The 26,470-nt window shown below is 35.2% G+C and overlaps 1 protein-coding gene across 1 annotated transcript; it reads left to right on the forward strand.

Moving 5' to 3' along the window:
- Positions 1–3,738: 3,738 nt before the first annotated feature.
- LOC102804353 (uncharacterized) lies at positions 3,739–24,835 on the forward strand. The gene is made up of 11 exons (XM_085499217.1): positions 3,739–3,861; positions 7,783–7,991; positions 9,449–9,735; positions 12,395–12,509; positions 13,347–13,430; positions 16,545–16,582; positions 18,817–18,858; positions 20,549–20,687; positions 22,104–22,224; positions 23,278–23,415; positions 24,389–24,835. Exons 2-11 carry the CDS (start codon positions 7,836–7,838, stop codon positions 24,517–24,519), a joined length of 1,251 nt encoding a protein of 416 aa, XP_085355343.1. The 5' UTR covers positions 3,739–3,861; positions 7,783–7,835; the 3' UTR covers positions 24,520–24,835.
- Positions 24,836–26,470: the final 1,635 nt, after the last annotated feature.

Here is a 26,470-nt window from a genome sequence, read left to right on the forward strand (position 1 = left end):
CGAGACTATGGAACTTTTATCACTAAGCTAGGTAGTCGCCAGGGAGTGTCCCACGGCTTTCTGTAGCCCCCTAGGTCAAGAAGACTCTGCAAGGGAGAGTGAGTACCATTGTGAGGCATCGACCAATCAATGAGAAGCATAAGATTGCGTGGTGGCAGAGATATATTCGTAGCAATAGAACTCTGTCTGAGAGATTGACACGTTCCGTCAAAGCAATTCAAGCAGCTGGAAACTGCGTGTTCGATTTGCACTACCAATCCTGAGTGCCATGGCTGCTGCGTTACATGACGCGCGCCGGGAAATCACAGGGAGTCGAGTTTGTTGTATACAAAATTAAGAAAAAAGTCCTTTGTGGGCCAATGTCACCGAAATAATATCCCAGGCATACGTTTAAACTACAGATATTTAAACTACACCATGTCTTACATGGGCATATCAATTAATTCGTGATCGCACCAAATGGTCGAATGGTAAGCTAAAATCGGAACAAGCGCCAAATATTATCTCAAGCTATATTCCGAGCCGGATCACGGACGTACATGGCCAGCTTTCGTCCATATGTATATATATTATAATACGCACGTAATTTTCTTCTATAATTACAGACCCGTTCGAAATGGATGGCTATCGATTATTTTTATTTCAAGACTGTAGATCTTGTGCATTTATTTGACATGTGTCTTATATTATATTATATCACCATTCCTACCTAAAACCATTACTTTGAAATAGTCAACAGTTTTCATTTCCTAATTATGTATAATCTTTAGAGACATATACTAAATCATGGGATGACTTAAGCACGTGTCAATTTTGTTTTAAAACATTACGTATACGTCCGCAAAATATATTGTGACGGACGACCGGACGAATTGGTGGAGTGATTGATTCGTTCATTCGTTCATTAATTCATTCAGTTGGTTTTTAAAATATGTTGTGATGACAGACAAAACATTATAAAAACATATACCCATGTATTTTTTATAGTTACACATTTATGTAAAAGAAAGACATGTGTTCAAGGCTACTTTGAGGCGAAATAATGTTTTTTCGTAGGTGTGCTTACCCGGTGTATTTCACCACAATAACGTACATGCGCTAGGATGAGAAAATACGTAGTGGGTGGTCACAGGTCCTATCAAGTACAACCAGCATGTAAACGGGATATAAACATGCGATACGAAACAATTACGCGAATATAATTTACTTGACACATGGGACTTAATAACGAAGCAATATCCCTTCGACAGTTATTGAAAAAATCTCAAATTGTGTAGATTTTGTAATGATCTGTGACTGTTATTACCTATAATAGGCGCCACTTTACAAAATGCTTCGATATGAGCATTATCAAGGCACGCTCCCGTGGGCTTTTTCCGCACATGTTTGTCGTCTTTGATTTGCGCTATCATGAAATAAAAGACATGGAATATGATTCTGAAACGATAAGTTCGTACTGAGTATACATCACGGTGTTCACTGAATAAACATAACTACGGTGACGTATTAACGCAACATTACTTTGGATAGTATGTATTATGCAAATAGACCTCTGACGCAAATGATCGCCGAAATCTCACTGAGAGCGAGAGTCGTAAGACTTGTTTTTGTGCTTCACATCAGACGGGGGATTGGCTGAATAAAAAAACGTTAGCACTGTGTGGACACGCTGTTTGAAATACCACTAGAGTGCAGTACAAGGTGTATATCTTTGGTAAATATGAGTGTGGTGTGTCACCAGCACCTCTAACACTTTCAATACAGCCAAAATAACTAACTACAGATACTTTTGCAAAATATGTACAGCCCATTTATCATTTTATCTTACAAATGCAAATGAAAAACCATTTGACATCCGAAACAAGCAATATTAAAACAAAAAGATTTAAAACAACATTTATTTATTTACTATAAAGTTAATCATAAAACTAGACCTATAATTGAATTAATAGGTATACAATTTGAACAGACCCGCTCACAAATCTGAACCACACAGTACAGCGCGTAAAGCACCATATCATTAATGGGTGTTTCGTAGAACATAATGCTAGCATATACGCAGACTAAAGAAATGATAAACAAGGTCGGCGTCGGTCCTCAGAGTGTTTGATTAAAACAGCAACCACATGAAAAAAAGAAAACAGTTTGGTTAACAATCTCAAATTATGTCAAAACTGAGGCAAACAAGAGACGGACACCTACGTGAAGCGAGACTGTACCCACGCCCTCAAATGGCACTCAGCGAACTAAAATAAAATAAAATTAAATCTTTGTCGGGCTGAAGTTTGAAGGCTGCATATGCCGTGAATATGTACTCATTTATATTCTTTTTACAGATTCTAGCTTTTGTCAAATATTTTGCTAAATATCAAGTTGATTGGTTAAATCACTCCTGAGAAACTAATGCCCTATATTTTGCCATTTTGGGTCCGAATTGATTGCTACATGGCAAATTTCAAAATAATCAAATAAATGTGACATCTTTTGCTGTTTGGAAAAAATCAAAAATGGCAAACAAACCATGAAATCTATCACAAATATACAAAAAACAAATATCAGTCTCAATGTTTTCGGTGGTTCTGATTTTTAAGTGATTCTTGGCATTTTTCGAGAAAAAAAAACCTGGCGGAAAAAGTAACGTGACCGTTAACGTTTTTATTTGTAAAATCGACAGATAATATAAGAGAAGTAACTTGGACAAAGACAATGAGGTCCAAACGGAATCAGGCCTTTAAAATGCTTTTAATCACAAGTTGCACACCATGAACATGGACAGGAAAACAAGAGCCACTCAATAGCTTAAATAGAGGGCGCCATACTGCTAACTTGTAAAATAACCACGTATGAATAACCTTTTTGCGCATTCAGCCGGCTCTAAAGAAATTAAGAGAACAGCGTTTGCGGGATATATTTGCACAGCTTTCCAATGGATGCTTCAACTGCGTCAAACAGATTAGATTTGGATTTCAGACACGTTTTACGTTACATAGTACAAAACACACACAGTACAACATATTTTGCGCAGAATAAGAGAATGCGATGAATTGTCAGTTCAGCCATCACATAGGACATGCCATATTTGTCATGATTTGTGTTATGCATATCCAACGAAAAAGATTACACAGTAATGTTGTAATGTAATACAATGTGTACCCCTCCCCCACCACTACCTATATTTGTTCAAATGAAACCTCCGTGCATGAACTATATAGTCATTGTAACGGTCGAAGATTATTTTGTATTGAACTTAAGTTTTTTTTTTTCTTCAATAATTCAGTTGTTGGGTATAGATTGATGATGTTCAACATGAACGTACGTCCGACACATAGTATATACATTAGGGGCAGAATATCAGCGCACATAGTACAAGTGTAGATTCCAAATAATAAAACAAATTAGTTTATTAATGGTAATAGCTTTCGTGAACACGGGTTTAGAATTAGAATCAGTGAAGTTCAAATAAAAACAACATTATATGAATAACTGACCGTTGAGGGTGCCCGTCCAATAAGTCAGCGTATTCAAGCGTTTGTGAAACTTGCTTGCTCACAGTGTAGCTGCTCTGAGTTGCGTGCACATTGAATTATATAGCATAGTCCGCGAATGTTAGAGTTTTGAAAAATCTTGAGAATATGTTTCCACATGTTCGGGTGCTCTTACTTACAAACCGGGTTTACAAAACGAAAGTGAACGTTTGCTGACATCTGCATAAATTATGTTAATTATCAGCCATCTTGGGCGATCAAAAGGTTTGCAAGTTGAGTCACTCGACGTTTAGAGAGATGACGTAGTCAACATCTGCTGTTTGTGTGTGTTCATCCACGCGGCCAGTGTAATATTTGGACGTTCCAAGTACGTCAGGCAAGTATTGTTTCTGATACTTTAGTGATGCAAGGTACAGTAAGATGATCACTGATCGATTCGATCAGCGAGGGCAGGGAGCTTGTAAATCGCGAAAGATATAGACTCGTTTAATTTGCATTCAAGTCAATCGTTAAATGATTTGTAGATTGTTTCAGATCCACTTTCCGCTCGAGGTAGGATGATATTGCCTTGGTCGTCTCTGTGCCACGTAGTGATGCAGTGTTAACAGCGTCGTTCCCACTGTGTGGCTCTGAATGTAAACCCCTATTGACGACACAGCGACGGATACGAGTTATTTTGGACCCGAATATGTTTTGGACTTCGTCTGTTAGTGTCCTGGGTGGAGGTCGGTACTCGCCTGGATTTCTGGTGGGAGTGCCCACTACCATTTGAAAACTGGTCCAAAACGATCGACGCTTGAAGCGCTTTTCGACTACAAAATTGTCATTTTTCGCCTAAACAAATCTTGAAATTTGAGGCAAAAACGATCGGCTCGACTATGAAAATGGGGGGGGGGGGGAGATCATATATTGCGTAAGCGTATATTAGATCAAACATTTAAACACACAATTTAAGAAAACTAATATAAGGCGATAATAAATATATTGAATGATAACAATCAAAGTGCTTAATGCAACAGTCTAATTATACTGACAGACAAAGTCCAAGATTTATCATCCTGACACCAATTATTCAAGACTGTGGCTACATCGCAAAAGCTTGTCATCTCCCAGTCATTTAAATAGGAAGATGGGTGTTAATCCAGGATTTTAACCAAGCCTTGGGCAAGAAAAAAAAATCTGATAAACTTCTTCATAACTAATTTTTTCTTTATTGACTCCCATGTGCGAAGCACAAAATGGGAGTCTTTGCAGTTAGTGTGTCTGTATGTGTGTATGTGTGTATGTGTGTATGTGTGTATGTGTGTGTGTGTGTGTGTGTATGTGTGTATGTGTGTGTGTATGTGTGTATGTGTGTCCGACTGTTCCACTGCTATCTCAAGAACCATACATCGGTTTTTGATGAAACTTGGTGCATAGATGCTCTGGGCCAATGCGCAGATTTGATTAGATTTTGGTAAAAATCCATGCTCGTTAATTACCTAATTTGCATGATAATTAGCTAATTTTTAGCTGTTCTATGACTGTTCCACTGATATCTAAAGAACCACTCATTGGATTTTGATGAAACTTGGTACATAGATGCTCTGAACATATGCGCAGATTTGATTATTTTTTGGTAAAAATCCGTGCATATTAATTACCTAATTTGCATGATAATTAGCTATTTTTTAGTGGTTCCATGACTGTTCCACTGATATCTAAACAACCACTCATTGGATTTTGATGAAACTTGGTACATAGATGCTCTGAACTAATGCTAGGTTTTGATTAGTTTTTGGTAATAATCCGTGGATACTAATTACCTAATTTGCATAATGATTAGTCAATTTTCGGTTTTTCCACTGATATCTCAAGTACTAATCATCACATTTCAATGAAACTTGGTACATAGATGTCATACGACACTGCACAGACCTGATAGTTTTTATGGTAATATCAGTACATATTAATTACCTAATTTGCATAATTAATTAATTTTCAGCATTTGATATAAGTAGTTAGCATTACATTTCAATGAAACTTGGTACTTACATACTCAAGGACTATGCAGAGATTGATTGTTTTCGATAAATATTTGTGCATATTAATCACCTAATTTGCATAATTAGTTAATTTTCAGCTTTTCCACGGGTATCTCAAGTACTAATCATCGCATTTCAATGAAACTTGGTACATAGATCCTTTAGGACTATGCAGAGACCTGATTAGTTTTAGGGTAAATAATTGTGCATATTAATTACCTAATTTGCATAATTAATTTTCAGCTTTTCTACTGATATCTAAAGTACTAATCATCATATTTCAATGAATCTAGAATTATGCAGACCCAATTAGTTTCCGGTAAATATTTGTGCATATTAATCACCTAATTTGCATAATTAACCAACTTTCACACTGATATCTCAGGTACTATACATCACATATCAATGAATGTACATGGATGCTGTAGGACAATAGACAGACCTGAATAATTGTGGATTAAAATCTGTACATATTAATTACCTAATTTGCATAATTAACCAATTTTAATCTTTCACACTGATATCTAAAGTACCGTAAAAACTCCAAAATTTCGACTGGTTTTAAATAATTTGTGTTAGAAATGTGACGTGTTTTTAGAGTCAAAATTAAGGTGCATTTTCGGACAGTCGAATTTTTCAGAATAGAAATCAGCAAAAAAAAATGGGGATGATAGACAGTGTGCTTCATTAGTTTTTAAAAAATGCAATGTCCGTCAATTGACGTAAACTTCCTCATGTTTCACGGTAAAAGCAAAGGTCGTGGCCGAGTTGTAACTCAAAATCTAAACAAAGTCATCAATCAGTGAGTATTATGACAAGCAAAACAAAACATCAAGACGCGGAGAAGAGGTCAGCACAAAACTAATAGGTCAAAAGACAAAGCTGTCTCGCACTACCTAGGAAAACTTGCGAATGTTCGAAGTACAGGTACCCATTGGACAAAAGATACATGGAAGTTTAGCAAACGATCTCCCCGACCCAGTGCAATGTATCCGGTTAGAATCAAAGCTCACGTGTCCCTTATTTGAGCACCGTACCGGTGATTTGAGGGACCAAATTCTGCCGTAAATTCGCCCTTGGATTAAAAAATATAATGGGATTTAAGAAAATAAAATGGGACTTTTAAGGTGTATTTTGGCGTCATTTTTCGGACATTTCAATCAATCCTGCCGGCTAAAATAGAGTCTAAGTTTTACCGTAGTCATTGACGTCTGTCTATTCAAGAGAACACGTGTATGATTTTTATCGTGACTAGCGTGAGCGGGTAAGCTTCCTTTCGAGAATGAGCTGTTATCACTGTGAACAATGTTAAATTATTCTTCAGATGACCAGTTTATTTTTTAAAAACAACTAATTTTTTTATTTAAAAAAAATCATGCCGTTTTCGCATCATCCAGCTTTTTGATTGGTTAATTAGCGATTTGACCTATTTGACCTAAGAGAACATGGCGGATATCCTACAGCATCAAACGTTTATACGAGACCGGAATCATTCACTTACGATGAAACTAAGTTGACTTTTATTTGTATTTCATAACCATTCAACAAATTTATTTTGTGTACATTATTATAATCACTACTGAGTACAGTAATAATCAACAATTCAGAAACGCAGCATGCCGAGATTTTTGTGTTCGTTTTTATTTGAAACTTCGTTTATTTAGAATATATTTTCGTTACCAATAAAATAAAAATCTCTCAGTCAATCAGAAACCCGGATTCATGCCTTTGAGGAAGGTCCCGTTTGAACGCTCACATCGGTTTTTTTTTCGTTTGGGGGAAAACTAAAACTGGTCGCAATTTTCGAATAAGAATGAGTCGGCAATTTTTAGTGGAGTCGAAAATTTGGAGGTAAATAAAACACCGAAACCCGGCAAATAAATAGGCGGTCAAATTTTTAGAGGGGTCGAAATTTTGGAGTTTTCACGGTGCTAATTATTCCATTTCAATGAAACTTAGTACAAAGATGCTCTAGGACAATGTACAAACCTAATTAGTTTGGGGTAAAAATCTGTTCATATTAATTCCCTAATAAGCATAATAATTCATAATTTTTTGGTTCTAATCACATTTCAATTAAACTTGGAGACATAGATTTTCTGTTACATTGCGCAGACCTCATTAGTTTTACACTCAAATCTGGTCATATTAATTTTCTGATTTGCATAATTAGTTTTCAGCTAAGTAATTTCGAATTATATTTAATGTGTCTCCAATACTCTCAGCACATGGGAGTTCTTTCTAAGCTTTCTTTGATTTTTTATATTTCATAGATTTTAAAATTGTGTTGCTTTGATGTCTTGCATTGTATAGAGAAGAACTCCTTATGTCCATGAGAAACTCGGATTCCTTTGAGTATATTCATTTTTTTCAACAAGAACCAATGCCTGTAACTATGAAGTTTCAAACAATATTAGAGGGGCAGCAGGCACTTATACTTAATCATCTTGGTGAAGGACGTGTTGTTGTTGGTCCAAAAAGAGTAAGTTTATTGTTAACATTTAAAATAAAAATAAAAAAAATATAATTGAGAAAATGTAAATAATATTATTTTTAATATTTTTTTTAATATTTGTGATTCATGTTACTTTCTATTATTATACATCTGTTACTGTAACGCCATAAGTTACAGCGTACTGTAATTTTACGGTATTGCACTGGGTATTTCATCCTTCCATATTAGGAACTGCGAATTCCAAATATGGAACGATTACGCATGTAAGCATCCTCTAATAATTAAAACCAAACATTGCTGCCCCCAGGATTTGGCTGAACCCCACTCAAAGAAGTTCGCTGAATCTGTTCTGAATGTTTTGGATTTCGGCATTCCCATGATGTATTCCTGGGAAGAAAAGATGTATAATAATAAGGTTATTATGAGGATAATGCAAAATATGCACTAAGACAGTACACGATTACATCGACCTCCACTACACGTCGGTCGATACTCCCTCTATAGTGTCCTCATGCATACTTTGCAGTATCCTCGTAATAACCTCATATTATTATTCACGTTACCAAAAACAATGGAATTTATCTCTTCGTAAAACGCCATATAGACGTGTTCGAAAGCCTTCCTTATTAAGAAAATTAAGTCACGTTTAGTGACATTTCATTGTTTCCTTTATTTATACATTATTAGAGACAGTAATAAATCAGCATGAATGAGAATTTCATTGTATGCCATATACATGGCATTGGGTATACCTTACTAGCAAATGCATAATCAAAACTTGATTGATTACTTCATAGTTTCAATGTGGACTACCAGGCATGTATGAAGTCCTGTGGCAGCCATGGTTGTTTTTATTATTAGAGGTCGCTTACTTGCGTTATCATTCGTTAGGAATTCGCATTTCCTAATATGGTAGGATGAAAATACCCTGTAAAGTAATGACCCGTACTGAGCAAAATGGTGACAATTATTAGACCTGGGTTTTCAAAAATGTTCGCCATATTGGAATTATTGTGTAATCATTCCATATTTTGAATTCACCCATTAATGTAAAATTATAGTATGCTCGATCTGATGACAGCACGATGATGCGTTTACAGTAGTGTAAGGTTATTGCGAGGATACGTTTGCATGAAGACAATACAGTGGGAGTATCGACTAATGTGTAAAGGTGGTTTATGTGATCGCGTACTGTCTGAGTACCTACTTTGTGGTATCCTCTGAATAACCTTATTATGATACATCTCCATGAACCATCTGCTTGATCTAGGAAGTCCAGAACTAAAACAAAAAGATGAAAGCTATAAGAATGTTCTTACTATGAAGTTTGTTTTCAAAGGTGTTTGCCATCTTCAATTCCATATTTGGATAGGTCGTTTCCTAATATGGGAGGATGTAGATTCCCTGTGCATGATTCCGGAAACTGTAACTTATGGCAATACAGTGGCAGATGTAATATAATATATTTAATTTCTACTTCACAGGTCTACCTATTTCGTGAAAGAGTACAGTTACTACATCACTTCAAAGCTACACACTACGAGTACTTGTACATAAAATGGAAAGACGGAAGTTTAGAAAACAAACCAGGGCCATGTGAAATCTTTCATAACCCATTAGAACAGGAAATCATCCGAGTTAAGGATGCAACTAAATTGAACGCAAACCAAGTGTTAGTAGTATACAAGACCAAAGCCAGTAAGGGGGAGACTATGGTTGAAAGAAGGATCGTTTGGGGACCAACTGTGTTTGTACCTGCCGCGGATGAATGGTAAGGGACAACATCAAAAGTTCAATGTAGGATAAAAAACTTAATTCCTTTAGCCCCCCCCCCCCCCCCTCACTTAAACTTAATCGATAAATATTGATCATGGCGTCAGACTACATTCACCATTAAATACAAATTAATAATTGGACAGTAGTATAGCATATACATGTGAATACATGATGTATTTCTTTGTAATTGTTATGAATACACAGCTGTATTTGTATGTATATCCCTGAGTTTAATGCAAATACGTGCAAAAATACAGGCTGATAAATGTAGTATTATAGCTGGTTTCACACAGTGGCAGTTGGTTATAGGTCCTGTCCTGAAATTGGCCTCATTTGACGTACATATTTGTTTACACTCGGACCAAACCATTTTCTCTGATTCTCGTCTTGGATGTTTTTTTTTTCATTTTCTGTTATTTTTGTCCATGGCAGGATAGAAAAAAACGAACTACAAATACTCCAAGATTTTTTTGACGTCATTAAAAATAAAATCGTTTTTGTAGGATGGAAACTTTTTGAGGTTAAAACCCCCCACCCCCAAACTAAAGCAAATAAGTTTTTTATCCGACATCGATATTTTGACATCGTCCCTAAATAATAATGGTGAGAAGCTATGTAACCTAGAGTATATAGTTTGCATAATTTGAGGGTATTAGAAGAATATAGTAAATACACGAAGGCATTACAGGGATCATATGGATCAACTCATAGCAGGGGTTGATGATATCCTGTCCCGCCTGAATACTTATTGTTATGACAACCTTATTTCAACCTTATCATTGTTTTCTGCTTTTAGTAATAATGTAATGAGATAACAATCCAAAAATCTTAAGATATAGAAAATTAGGTAGTAGCATATTTGAATCACAGATAAACTTTACCACTGTTGCAATTTTAAAATATTCTCATGGACGTAGTATTACTAAATTACTTACTGTAGAATACTTTATTTTAGCTGGAATTACTAGTAATTTTCACTGAAACGACTTTTTGGGTGTTTTGTGTGAAATTTATTTTCACAGATTTTTGATGAGTTGAATGTAAAATATAGGAAAAAATCCTTTTGCAGTTAGTGTGTGTGTGTGTGTGTGTGTTCCACTGATATCTCAAGAACCAAGCATTGATTTTTGATGAAACTTGGTGCATAGATGCTCTGTGCCAATGCACAGATTTTATTAGATTTTAGTAAAAACCATGCATATTAATTACCTAATTTGCATGCTAATTAGCTGATTTTTAGCTATTCCATGATTGTTTCACTGATATCTGAAGAACCACTCATTGGATTTTGATGAAACTTGGCACATAGATGCTCTGAACTAATGCGCAGATTTGATTAGTTTTGGGTAAAAATCTGTGCAATAGTAATTACCTAATTTGCATAATGATTAATCAATTTTTGGCTTTTCCACTGATATCTCAAGTACTAATCATCATATTTCAATAAAACTTGGTACATATATATCATAGGACACTGCACAGACCTGATAGTTTTTAGGATAATATCAGTACATATTAATAACCTAATTTGCATAATTAATTAATTTTCAGCTTTTGATATTTTAAGTAGTCATCATCACATTTCAATGAAACTTGGTACATAGTTACTTAAAGACTGTGCAGAGACCTAATTAGTTTTGGGGTAAATATTTGTGCATATTAATCACCTTATTAGCATAATTAGTTAATTTTCAGCTTTTCATTGATAACTCAAGTACTGATCATCATATTTCAATGAGACTTGCTACATAGATCTTCTAGGACTATGCAAAGACCTGATTAGTTTTAGGGTCAATAATTGTGCATATTAATTGCTTAATTTGCATAATTAGTTATTTTTTTCCATGAATGTTCCACTGATATATAAAGAACCACTAATTGGATTTTATTGAAACTTTTATAGAGTATTCATCATCACATTTCAATGAACCTAGGACTATGCAGAGACCCAATTAGTTTTTGGTAAATATTTATGCTTATTAATCACCTAATTAAAATAATCAATTAACACTGATATCTCAATTACTGATCATCACATTTGAATAAAATTTGGTACATAAATGCTCTAGAACAATAGACAGGCCTGATTAATTTTGGGTTGAAATTTGTTCATATTAATTCTCTAATAATAATTCATAGTTTTTTTGTTCTAATCACATTTCAATGAAACTTGGTACATAGATATTACATTACGCAGGCCTTATTAGTTTTACACTCAAATCTGTTCATATCAGTTACCTGATTTACATAATTAGTTCTCAGCTATTCATCAATATCCCAAGTACAAGTAATTTTGAATTAATTTTTAATGTGTCTTCAATAATCTCAGCACAAAGGATTTCTTTTTAAGCTTTCTTTGATCTTTTTATAATTTTAGACAGAATAGATATAATTTTTCATAGGCTTGAAGGTCTACACGTAGATAACAATATTGATTAAAGGTTTATTTTGCCTTACATTTTGTAAGCCTTATTTTTAAATATTGTGAGCAACAGTGTTGATGTGATTTCAGATATACTTATTGATGGTGAAAAAACCACCAAGATAATTAGCCTAGTAGGTCTAGTACCCACCAATCAGGCACCTGTAACTAAAAGAACTTTTTTCTCATTGGTGAAATGTCTGGTTATGAATATTCATTTTTGACTCTGCAGGTTACACGAGTTTATCTGGCATGGGGCAAATGAGAAAGTCAACAAAACTGTGATGATAGCAGGCTATAATAGATTTACTAAACTCACCATCATACCGGGTCATTTTTATTACAACGTGAGTATTAATTAATTTATAACTCTAATTACACATTAAGGTAAATTAAGGTATAACCCTATTCTCATAAATAAAAGAAATACAGAATATAAATATCTAATATTGCTCAAAAATATGTTTGGCCTCACCAGCCTGTTATTGGAGAAAAAGATGGTTTTCTTTCAGTGATTGGCAGCCATTTTGTCAGTATTAGTAGCCTTTTACCATTGGTTCTAATAGTGGAGACATTAGACCACATCTCAAAATTTTGCCTAGTGGCAAAGAGTACAAGCAATTTATGTTGTGACTGATCAGTTACATTTTTTTTGTCCTGAAATATTCCAAAAAAAATTTCACACAGTGATAATAAATATACATGTACTATTCTGCTTTAACATTAGAATCATATTGTTAGTTATATAGAACTGTTCTAAAAACAGACATTTTTTAGGAATACATACTTTTAGGAATAATTTTCACAAAATAAAATACTGTAACACGTAAGAAAATGCTATATCTTGTTGCCATTGTATTATAGTTTCATAATTATACATAATAATTCAATGAACATTGCTGTGAGATTGATAACTATTGCAGCTTTATTCAACTACCTTATAATTCTGTCTCGCTATTATGAAAATGAACTTCACCAGAATTCCCTGATGAATGAAAAGCTGTCTGTGTTAATGAAACATGTCACCTTCCTCTTAAGATCTGATTGATTGTTCAGGAGGATTGTTGTGTTTCACGATCTATGCAAATGCTTTGATAGACATTAGTCATGGCAACTGAGGAGTTAAGAACTATTATGTTGTGTGTTATTATTTGTGCCAATTGGTTTTCTTACTTTTATACCAGGTACGGGAAGTGCGTACATATGACGATACACAGATCGTTGTCAAGTTAATGTTGTTTTATGAACTCAAAAATATTGAAAAGATGGTAAGTATATATTGTAGAATTTCATATTTTCCAGTTTGTTTTTGTTGCAACATTACAATCTGATTATTTTGTGGACAATTTTTATGTCAATGTATGTGTTGGAAATCTATATTCCATCCTCCATTTAAGAATGACAAATGTTTTAATAAAGTTCCCTGTGGTGGTCACTATACACAGGTTTGAAGTTCCTTTGTTCGCTATACACAGGTTTGAAGTTCCCTAAGTGGTTGTTATACACAGATTTGAAGTTCCTTTGGTGGTTGCTATACACAGGTTTGAAGTCCCTTTGATCTCTATACACAGGTTTGAAGTCCCTTAAGTGTTTGCTATACACAGGTGTGAAGTTCCCTAAGTGGTTTTTATACACAGGTTTGAAGTCCCCTAAGTGTTTGCTATACACAGGTTTGAAGTCCCCTAAGTGGTTGTTATACACAGGTTTGAAGTCCCCTAAGTGGTTGTTATACACAGGTTTGAAGTCCCCTAAGTGGTTGTTATACACAGGTTTGAAGTTCCCCTAAGTGTTTGCTATACACAGGTTTGAAGTCCCCTAAGTGGTTGTTATACACAGCTTTGAAGTCCCCTAAGTGGTTGTTATACACAGCTTTGAAGTCCCCTAAGTGGTTGTTATACACAGGTTTGAAGTCCCCTAAGTGGTTGTTATACACAGCTTTGAAGTTCCCTAAGTGGTTGTTATACACAGGTTTGAAGTTCCCTAAGTGGTTGTTATACACAGGTTTGAAGTCCCCTAAGTGGTTGCTATACACAGGTTTGAAGTCCCCTAAGTGGTTGCTATACACAGGTTTGAAGTTCCCTAAGTGGTTGTTATACACAGGTTTGAAGTCCCCTAAGTGGTTGTTATACACAGGTTTGAAGTTCCCTAAGTGGTTGTTATACACAGGTTTGAAGTCCCTTTGGTGGTTGTTATACACAGGTTTGAAGTTCCCTAAGTGGTTGTTATACACAGGTTTGAAGTCCCTTTGGTGGTTGTTATACACAGGTTTGAAGTCCCTTTGGTGGTTGCTATACACAGGTTTGAAGTCCCTTTGGTGGTTGCTATACACAGGTTTGAAGTCCCTTTGGTCGCTATACACAGGTTTGAAGTCCCTTTGGTGGTTGTTATACACAGGTTTGAAGTTCCCTAAGTGGTTGTTATACACAGGTTTGAAGTTCCCTAAGTGGTTGTTATACACAGGTTTGAAGTCCCCTAAGTGGTTGTTATACACAGGTTTGAAGTTTCCTAAGTGGTTGTTATACACAGGTTTGAAGTCCCTTTGGTGGTTGTTATACACAGGTTTGAAGTTCCCTAAGTGGTTGTTATACACAGGTTTGAAGTCCCCTAAGTGGTTGTTATACACAGGTTTGAAGTTTCCTAAGTGGTTGTTATACACAAGTTTGAAGTCCCTTTGGTGGTTGTTATACACAGGTTTGAAGTCCCCTAAGTGGTTGTTATACACAGGTTTGAAGTCCCTTTGGTGGTTGCTATACACAGGTTTGAAGTCCCTTTGGTGGTTGCTATACACAGGTTTGAAGTCCCTTTGGTGGTTGCTATACACAGGTTTGAAGTCCCTTTGGTGGTCGCTATACACATGTTTGAAGTCCCTTTGGTGGTTGCTATACACAGGTTTGAAGTCACTTTGGTGGTTGCTATACACAGGTTTGAAGTCCCTTTGGTGGTTGCTATACACAGATTTAAAGTCCCTTTGGTCGCTATACATAGGTTTGAAGTCCCTTTGGTCGCTATACACAGGTTTAAAGTCCCTTTGGTGGTTGCTATACACAGATTTGAAGTCACTTTGGTGGTTGCTATACACAGATTTAAAGTCCCTTTGGTCGCTATACATAGGTTTGAAGTCCCTTTGGTCGCTATACACAGGTTTAAAGTCCCTTTGGTGGTTGCTATACACAGGTTTGAAGTCACTTTGGTGGTTGCTATACACAGATTTAAAGTCCCTTTGGTCGCTATACATAGGTTTGAAGTCCCTTTGGTCGCTATACACAGGTTTAAAGTCCCTTTGGTGGTTGCTATACACAGATTTAAAGTCCCTTTGGTCGCTATACATAGGTTTGAAGTCCCTTTGGTGGTTGCTATACACAGGTTTGAAGTCCCTTTGGTCGCTATACACAGGTTTGAAGTCCCTTTGGTCGCTATACACAGGTTTGAAGTCCCTTTGGTGGTTGCTATACACATGTTTGAAGTCCCTTTGGTGGTTGTTATACACAGGTTTGAAGTCACTTTGGTGGTTGCTATACACAGGTTTGAAGTCCCTTTGGTGGTTGCTATACACAGATTTAAAGTCCCTTTGGTCGCTATACATAGGTTTGAAGTCCCTTTGGTCGCTATACACAGGTTTGAAGTCCCTTTGGTCGCTATACACAGGTTTGAAGTCCCATTGGTCGCTATACACAGGTTTGAAGTCCCTTTGGTGGTTGCTATACACAGGTTTGAAGTTCCCTAAGTGGTTGTTATACACAGGTTTGAAGTCCCTTTGGTGGTTGCTATACACAGGTTTGAAGTCCCTTTGGTCGCTATACACAGGTTTGAAGTCCATTGGTCGCTATACACAGGTTTGAAGTCCCTTTGGCGGTTGCTATACACAGGTTTGAAGTCCCTTTGGGGTTGCTATACATAGGTTTGAAGTTCCTTAGATGGTGGTAATACACAGATTTGAAGTCTCTTTGGTCACTATAGACAGGTTTGAAGTCTCTTTGGTCACTATAGACAGGTTTGAAGTCTCTTTGGTGGTCACTATACACAAGTTTGACTGCTGTAGTATGTAACTTTTTGTGTACCAGTATTAATTTACTGAACACATCTATAAAGCTTTTATAGTCTTTTATTACTGTAAAATACTTTATTTTAGATGAAAAGACATTTTGTGTGTTTTTGTATGGAATTTATTTTCACTGATTTTTGACAAGTTGAATGTAAAATATAGGAAAAAGCGTATATTTACTGGTTTTTATTTTCACTGAATCATTCCTTCAGGGAAAATTAATTCCAAGCGAAAATAAAGTATTTTACAGTATATTTGTTTACATACACTTGTCTAGAATCATGCAATGGTACCCCATGCATCACATTGATTAACCATCTTTTGTTTTTTACCTTGGTAGTTGGAGATGACACATGATCCAATCGCTGACTTCATAAAGTGAGTAGTATGATGTCTGCTAGTATGACCATATGCATGACCTCTAAAAGGTCACACATCCTGGTACTTTCTGGGGGTACTTAGTGACGTTATAGGGCAACAACACTCCCAGAAAGTACCAGGATGTGTGACCTTTTAGAGGTCATGCATAAGGAACATTAAGGGTAATCCCAGAACTAGATTTTTATACAGATATTTTCACCACACATAATGAATAGTGACAAATTAAAAAAATATAAAGAAAATTAAAGCTGCAAGCAGCATCACAGGGGCCCAAGTATACATGCCATAAATAATGTCAAATGATACACATGATACACAATTAGTTTGAATGATTAGTACCATGAGGTCGAAATGCAGTTGGTTCCATATATTTATTTGAGATATAAAGGTTATTAATATATGGTCATCTGTTATTTTAATCAAATCTCTTGTTCAACATAGTCATGATAACACAGGATTCATCTTCCTAACTGCAACAGTGTTTGAGATATGACAGTTATGCATATTAATGAGCTCACATGACCATATATGGTCATCTGTTATTTTAATCAAATCTCTTGTTCAACATAGTCATGATAACACAGGATTCATCTTCCTATCTGCAACAGTGCTTGAGATATAACAGTTATGCATATTAATGAGTTCACATGACCATATATGGTAATCTGTTATTTTAATCAAATCTCTTGTTCAACATAGTCATGATAACACAGGATTCATCTTCCTACCTGCAACAGTGCTTGAGATATAACAGTTATGCATATTAATGAGTTCACATGACCATATATGGTCATATGTTATTTTAATCAAATCTAAGGTTCACTGTTGTCATGATAACACAGGAATCATCTTCCTACCTGCAACAGTGCTTGAGATATAACAGTTATGCATATTAATAAGTTCACATGACCATATATGGTAATCTGTTATTTTAATGAAATTGCTTGTTCACTGTTGTCATGATAACACAGGAATCATCTTCCTAACTGCAACAGTGCTTGAGATATAGCAGCTATGCATATTAATGAGGTTAGAAGGCCCCCACCCCATGGGCGCGTAGCCACATGACCTAGCCATATGCCATTCAGGGGAAAGAATGTATCTAAAGAGTAGAATACACATACAAAATTTTATTCCAATCGGACTAATACAAAACATGTAATTTCAATTTTCACAAAATGCAAGATGGCGGCCAAACCATGTGACTTATCGAAAATATATTATTTTTTTCATATGCAGTTGACGCCAGGCATGGTAAATATAAAAACATCTAGTAGATTCGTTGAATCACCTCTGAGAAACAAATGCCCAAACTTTTGATCAATTTTGTTTAAAATCCAAGATGGCGGCGAAACCATGTGACTGATCTGAAATTTTTTTTAGGTTTCTGAAAGGGTTAGATAGGGACATGCCATGACGCAATATTTGAGATTAACGCTCAAGTGTGGCATGAGTAAAAAACTACTTCCTGTTGAGAACAAATCCAAAATGGCAGCCAAACCACGTGACCAATCATAATGAATTTCTCAAATCTAAATCTGCTCCATATGTAGAAGCTAAGTACTGAATATGAGAACATTTTACTTGGCAGTTCTGAAGAAGAAGATTTTAAAGTGTTTTTTGCCGTTTTTAGGAAAAACAAAATGGCGGGAAAAGTCACATGACCGCTAAAGTTTTTATTGCTGATATTTATTACACATGAGTTGTACTATATACCATAAAAAAATCTAGACGCCTAGACCCTCAGAAAGTGGTCAAACAGCCACTTCCGGTTTTATTTCAATCCAATATGGCTGCCAAACTAATTGGCCAATCAAAATTCTGAAAGCATGTTGCACCAGTTCACATTAGGGACTATCAGTATAGAGCATTATCAGACTATTCCGTTCAGCGGTTTTCTCAAACGGCTTGACGAAAAAAGTTACGGAAGAAAGAAGAAGAAGAAGAAGAAGAAAGAAAAAACCGAACAATAAGAATAGGGGCCACGCCCTACAGGCTTGGGCCCCTAAAAATAATTTTCCTGAAATATCAAATTAAAATTTTGTATAACTTTAAAATAAAACTGTAAATTAAAATGTATGTAAAATGATTTTGGGAGACATTTGACCAGAAAGTTTTTTTTCTAGACCGAGAACAGTATTTTTTGTTTTATATTGGTTTAAGTATGTCCTTCTCTCACAACCACCAATGTACGTTATTAACAGCATGTTATTTCTTATTTTCATTTTCAGTGCCCTGTGTGCTGATGTTGTTGCATTTGCTGCAAAGTTGAGGTAATTGATAATTTGATGTTAGTCATAGCGTTTGTTTACCCCAGACCATTCATCCCGGTGTTATCGCTATCGCCACACGAGACTCCAGCTTGTCTCCTATACAATTTTCCTTCCGCCCACTTAATTTTAATATTCATATGACCTTTGCACTGACATCGAAAGCCAATCGCATTCGACCGCGGACGTCACTCTAAATAAACAACTGAATAAATTAATATACCATATTTGGAAGATAGCGGGTAAATTCAACGTTGTTGGTGTGTTCCTTCGGGTTCCGAAGTCGCACGAAACGAGTTCATGTTCCGTTATCTTTCGCAAGTAAAACAGGTCGATATGTATTAAACATGGCATTTGTTTTCTTGTTTTAACCCCCTTATTACGCAAGCTTCCGTCGAAGTGGTGTTTTTTTCGACGATTTGTGGCATGTTGCAAAACGAACGAAACATTGCGGCATTCTTAGCGGTGGATAAGGGATCGACTATGTCGTCACATTTATGTCTCGTTTGAAAGTGAATAAACAACCGCTCAGAAAAATATGTTGCTAATATTTAAGTGCGGTGCCTTGAAATCGCCTGCCCGACGTCCAAATTTCAAAAGGATGTTCGATTTGCAATGACGACCGTTCATATGTACTAGGCGACGTTACTAATTACTACTAGGGTCGGTGTTTGCATTAAGAATTATAGAACAAAAGATCAGCAAAGCGGTGCTTTTGTCGGCGATTTTGTCAAAGGGAATATTGATAAAATGTTGCAAAACAGAATCGCGAGTTGGGTGAAAAATTGTGCCGGCGGCATTCTCAGCGATTCTCAGTGTACTGGAACTAACTCCAAGTTTTGTTGCCGCATTCACCTGATCCTCAATTAGCGCAACTAGCGGTGAAATTACCAGTATTATTGGGTTTGGATCTAACCCTAGTTCTTTGATGACAAGTGGAAGAATTTGGAAAATAAGCGATTTTCCGAAACCAGTCGGCAAAAAAGCGACAGTATCTTTCCTGTTACATATAGCTTCAATTGCGGACAATTGTTCTTCTTTGATAGAGTTGATGCCATCGATGTGTTTTAAGACACTGTCCACTGCTGACGCGACAATTTCCTTAGAAATCATTTTGATTTGATTTATGGATGGTGAGCACCGACACTCCGATCCGATGAACTAATCAAAACTAAAATGGCGCGTGTCACGTGACTTTGTTTGACACTCAACTCATTAGTATTCCTCCAATCACAGCTACATCTACTTTCTGGATGTGCGCAGTCAAATTGTATAGGAGACAAGCTGGAGTCTCGTGTGGCGATAGCGATAACACCGGGACGAATGGTCTGGGGTAAGCGTTTGTTATGCCAAGCATCAGCTTTCCCATATCCAGCAACCTGAGTAATGTACACTGCCCTCTATGGTCAATAATAACTTTTATATATTTTGCCAATAGAGGGGGCTCTATTTCAATGAATGTTTTGTTGCTCCAAATAAAGCGTTAATGCATTTATTTAAAAGCATTATTTAATGAATGTTTTATGTTTGTTTTATTGATTAATCCTAATAAGAAAAAATATTACAAAAAAATATAGCCACATCATTTTTCAAATTTTCCTAGGACAAATATTTAAATTTTTGTTTCACTTTACTCCATTTGTATAAAATACTTGCAATATAGATAAACAGTAATTGTTTTTGTTTTTATTAGTTATGAAGAATTCCAGCAACAAGCTGGCAAGCTAAATTCACTGAATACTTACCCACAGTTAATGCAGAGATCTACACGTATTGGTTATGAGATCAGTAAAGTTGTCTACAGAGGTTACCATGCAGGAGAACACTTGCAGGTATGCTGTATTCACAGACCCTGGTAGCTTAATAAAGTTAGTGAACTAGTTTTTGTTACTGCCTAGCAGAATTTGATGCAGTTGGAATATTATACATTTTAAATGTCGCCGTCATTCATATTTGCCTCCAATCTTATCTAGGTGTCGGTGTTCTCTCGAACCAAAAATGGTTGGTTGGTGGCCTAATTTGCATAAGTTTAAATATTAATTTGCATATAATTTGCATACACAATTCCAGGATTTAATTATTTTTTTTATTTTTATTTAATTGAAATGTATTTACAAATAATCATTTGAAATATAAACAAATAACTATTTTAATTTGCATTGATGGAAATCAATAATATTACTTTATGCAATGCACAGTTCAGGGTCGGGAATTTATATGCTCTCAAAATAAACCGCGATCTTGAGTGTTACCAACTTTAGGGTATGCAAAGGTGTGATATGCATTGAAAAATTAATTACTGTAAAATACTTTATTTTAGCTGGAATTAATTTTTGCTTAAAAAACTTTTAGGTGTTTTGCATTGAATTTATTTTCACTGATATTTGATGAAATATAGGAAAAAATGTATATTCGATTGATTTTATTTTCACTTGATTATCCCTTCAGCGAAAATAGTGAAAAATAAATTCCAAGTGAAAATAAAGTATTTTACAGTATATATATGTGATCATAATTGCAAAAGAGAAGCCTCTATTTCTAGAAATAAATGAACTGGTTTGTGTTTATACGATTTACATATATGTAGTGTCATTGCGTATTCGCAAAGCAGTGTAATACATGTGTTCTATGTGTTTGAATACAGGGATAGTCTTGTTCATGCATGTTTACACAATCCAAGCACCAGCTGTGTTCTGTGACTATGTTGTCTAGAACTACATTTGATTGATGCCTACTAAATCAATTTTATCACATGTCATGAAATTTGCATACCCTTATCCTATGAATCATGTCTGATCCCTCCTATTATCTTAACAACTTGAACGTGGCCAGATAAATAGGCTTGGTTGGGGTACATTTATGAGTTGACTTCCGCTCTATGCTTAACCAGGGATAGTTCACAGTCATTGCGCAGCATATAATGTCATGTAAATAAAGAATGTATTTTGAAAATATTGTGTATTTTGCAGGAGACCTTCATTAAGAACGAAAGAATCACAAGGCATGTTTTTTGCCTTCAAATAGTGTTCCATTCTCTATTGCAATCACTATAGCATACACCAGGTATTTCATGGCCAGGGGAACAATGAATGTGATGGCAGGAGAGAACAGAACATTATATTTTAGCACAAAAAACAAGTCTTGTGGCTCTTTGCGAGATCTCCAACAGTCATCAAGGAATAGGGTCTATTAGACTGACTAATTGCTTGTAGGTTTTTGTATAATCCTTGCACAATGTTCTATTATAGTTGATGCAAGACAATGCGATAAAGAGTCGCACTGAGTTGAAACTGAACACTGAAATCCAAGAAGGTGAACAGAAGATAGCTGATTACAAAATAAGGAAAGAACAAGCAAGAAGCAAAGAACGTAAGTGTAAAATTATATAATTAGATCTAATTCTTGTTTTCGGTGGTCTGGTGGCGGTGGTCATCACACAGTGCATGTTCGAGTTTCATGTAAACAATGTATACGTCGCTATGGGACACGGCATGATCAACTTCACCCTTTAAACTATGATATGCAAAGTGCATCAAATAAAGTTAACTTTTACTATGATGGTGCGACTGCGACTGACTGGTTATGTGACATTAAAAAGAGGTTTAAAATTAGTACAATAATACTTGCATGGGTCAGAGGTCAAATTGCGTATAAAGTATTTGAATGACAACATCCAGTGAAATCTTGATTTTTAAGGCATATGCTTAAAAAGCCATTAGAGTGATAATTTCTCTTGCCATGTGTAAAGATTTTGGGATATTACATGTCTTGGGAAAAATTATGTTTTACATTGGAATTCCACAACACTTCTACAATGAAAAACAAAAGTGTTCACAAAAATATACTAATTTTATTCAAATTTTGTATAAACGTCATATATGATGGGTTACTAATGCTTTAACACTTATGACTTTTAGAAATATTTGAAATATGATTCAAAATATTGTCACACATTTTAAATCACTTTTCAGACATTCCTTGACCGAATTTTGTTCAAATTTCTTACAAATAATATTATACAGGGATTGAGTTAACCCCATGCATATTTTGCTTCCCAGACTCCAATTATTGAAGAGTGACCCAGTTTTTCAGGCAAGCTGGGGACCAATCTCTAATAAAGTTATCCAGGTCAAATTTCCTGAAATGTGAGTGGGACTCGTCTTGCTGAGATACTAGCGCAAACCCTGGACTATACATAATTTGTTGTCTTCAACTGTTAATTCAATCAAACGCAAGCAGTAATAATGTCATCAGTTATTTGTTTTCCTGAAAATTCAAGCATGGCAATCTTGGAATCAGTGCAAAGCTACTTACGAGGGTTAGCCTGATTTGCACACCATTTTCATTATTTTATATAAATTACGTTTACCTGCCGGATTTCACAGTTATGACTTTTATAAATATTTTTTTTTTGGCAAATAGAACAAGAGATGGAGAACCGGATTCATGAACACAAACAAAAACTTGAAGACATGAAACAAGAGTGCAACCTACAGCTTGCTGAGAAAAGACATATCGAGAATACAAAGCTTGATGAGATGGAGAGTAAAATGCTGCAGGGTATGTTAACTCAATAAAAGACCATATTTAAAAAAAAATACATTTTAACATTCAGGTTCACAATGTGTTCCAGGTTGTTAGCTGCCATTGAAGCAGATCATAAAATTTGACAATGTTGTTCTATTTCATACTGTGTTCACATAATCAAGATAAAAAAACAAATATATGATCACTGAACTACTCTGTGTACAAATCATTCAATTTGCATAAAAACATGGTATATAGAAAATGGTATTGTGTAGGTAATTATAATCCTTGGTATTTATTCACTTTCACCAGACATTTTGACCCTTACTTAGTGTAATATTTGAATAAAGTGAGATATCATGTTATTCAGATTTAACACTGAAGAAGGACAATTGATCGAAACATGTGCTAATATTGAATAATCAGCATAGATTAAGATTATCTACTACCATTTTCTGTTATTAATATATATTGGCCCCAGGAGCTTTCTTACATTCGTTTTAATAAAAACCTGGTGATTTTTAAGCATTGCCTCATTGGTATTAATCATTGATTGATTTTAGGTGCTGTTTAGTTATTCAAAACAGTTGTCAGTTAACAGATCAGCCGAACGGTTATTGACATGTGAGCCTGGAACACAAGTGATTCACAAGTGATTTTTTATTAGCAGTTTCGTACCCAGGCTCAATGAACGAAACATTGTTATTTTGATCCAAAAAAAAGATGGCATTGGCCAGAATGTGAACTCTGATCACATCATGTCAGATCACAGAGAACTGTCATGTGTGTCTTTCAAACTACTTGATAGTTCATATGAAAGTACTACCACAAAGATACAAATAATATTATAACTTATCACAGTTTGATGTCATTTTATGAAATTCATCACCTTTTCAACAGAATAATATAATAAATAACCTTTATATTAGCCTGTTTACTAAACAAAACACTACGAATGAAGTGGGGAAGGAATGCCGAATTTAACATTTTTTTTTCAATTCTACAGAGATTAAAGCAGCCGATGATGCCCGTCAAATTGAAACACTGAACAAGTTAGAACAGTTGGGTGTTGACATGACCAAGTATCTTGTTAATCGACAAGGGTCTGCTATAGATCAAGAAGTCCAGTTCTGTTAATGAGCTTTAATCAAATGCTATCATTCTACAAACAAAGTTTGGAAAGTACTATTAGCATATACATGTACTCGCAAAAAAACATGTATGTCTTTTGTTAGGCACTGAATATTTTTTAAAATCACTTTTATATTTACATTAATATTTTGAACTTTTTAAATAATATGTGGCCAATTTTATATAAGAAATGAACTATTTTAAAACTACATATCTGTCACCATTATTGACTTAGCATGACTTTGACAATGTGATTATTTATTATGTGGAAATGGCATATTATATATGGTCCTCACTACTATGTGAAGTGGCTGTACATCGAGTCTGGCGTATATAGTGTTTGTTATTGTATAATGTCGTAACAACTGTGAATGTTTTGTTTTCAAACATTGCCAGAATGTTGGTTTATATTAAAGCCAGCTCACTAAACCATACAACAGTTGATTCCAAATAATATCTGGTCATTTATCATATATGAAAGCCTGCTTATATAAGAAAGTACTTACATCACTGTTACCTAACAGTGATTGACAAGAGTTTATTATTTTCAGGAGGCTTTTCTTCTCTGCCTTAAAATATGACTGGGTTTTCAAGGAAATCTCGACACATAAACATAATAAATTTAGCATATAATCAGTGTTATGATATTTATAATTGTAAATTGCAGAAAAACCGTTGGCTTTTCTTGTTAGCTATACATGCTTTCAGTATTATGCGCCAGGTGTGTTCATTGTTCATTACAATCACCCTTGTCCTAGGTTCATTACGTAGCCATATAATAGCAGTTTAAAGTAACTTTGAACCATTTGAACATGTACTTTCGTATTGCATTGGAATTAAAACTTTAAAGGGCAGTGGTCACAGTGCGACACATTGCGGCCAATACAACATGTGTAAAATACATTGTTGACATAACATTTGAATATGTGATGCGTGACGACCATCGTCCTCTTGAAGATTCTTTTTTCACTGTTATGCTACATGCTCAATGTAGGCGGTTGAAACGAACATTCCACTAATACATTGCAATGTATGTTTAGTTGTTGAATGTAAAGTAATGTAGCGTGCATATTAATCCGTCATCCCTATCATATTGAAATTTACTAGGTGCATATCATTAGTGTCATGTTTGCATAACACTTCTCTGCATGTTGTGTGCGTGTATGAACCAACAAAAAAAATCATGCTCATGCAGACATTTATGACCCTGCAAACCTCTGTACGGCTTTGTAATAAGAGTGGGTTGTATTGGCCATTTTCACAAGACTTAATAAGTTTGTTAGTCAGTAGCTGAGTTGTGGATTCCTTGGTTGCTTAACTCCCATGCATGTGAAGGGGGGGGGGGAATTGATGTTGATCGTCTTTGACTTTCGTGCAATTCACGCACATACCATGAAGTTGGATGATGTGTAATTTATATCTGATAGTCTACCAACAACAAATTAGACAAAAACTGAGGCCAAGTAGCTCACGAATGACTACTTGTATAAAATCTACCCCCTTCTCTGTAACAAGCGTGCTCAGTAAACCAATATATATACATGTTTTATATTTGTGTTTTAAATAGGTTTTTTTAAGGAATGTACATTTTTATGCGTGTATAATTTAGTCTTCCGAATTGTAAATACTTGTGGACAATATAAAGAAAGTTCATATAACAAGAGGCGATTTATCCAAAGATACTGATGCTTTACAATATATTTTGTCAATTTGGTTAAATATTTCAAAAACTGAAAGTATGTAAAGCTTTCCCATTCAATGATACCTATTCTAATTGCTGTGTACATATACTCATTTGTGCAAAACGCGATGTCTGTTCAAACTTTCGTGTATTTTCCACACTTTGCAAGCTACATAATTATATTTAATTTAAGAGACACAATAATTGCTCACAAACCACAGGGATGTATCTTGATGGTATGGGACCCATGCAACGTGTAAAAGGTTTAGACAAAGC

The sequence above is a fragment of the Saccoglossus kowalevskii genome, chromosome 5 (genome assembly GCF_978046115.1).
Source record: "Saccoglossus kowalevskii chromosome 5, keSacKowa6.1, whole genome shotgun sequence".
In the NCBI taxonomy this organism is placed as follows: domain Eukaryota; kingdom Metazoa; phylum Hemichordata; class Enteropneusta; family Harrimaniidae; genus Saccoglossus; species Saccoglossus kowalevskii.

Excerpts from the sequence above, each read along its gene's own strand:
- LOC102804353 (XM_085499217.1), top strand. The coding sequence starts at position 7,836 with ATGTCCATGAGAAACTCGGATTCCTTTGAGTATATTCATTTTTTTCAA. Across the intron at positions 12,510-13,346 it reads CGGGTCATTTTTATTACAAC|GTACGGGAAGTGCGTACATA; the intron begins GTGAGTATTAAT and ends CTTTTATACCAG. Across the intron at positions 23,416-24,388 it reads GGAGAGTAAAATGCTGCAGG|AGATTAAAGCAGCCGATGAT; the intron begins GTATGTTAACTC and ends TCAATTCTACAG.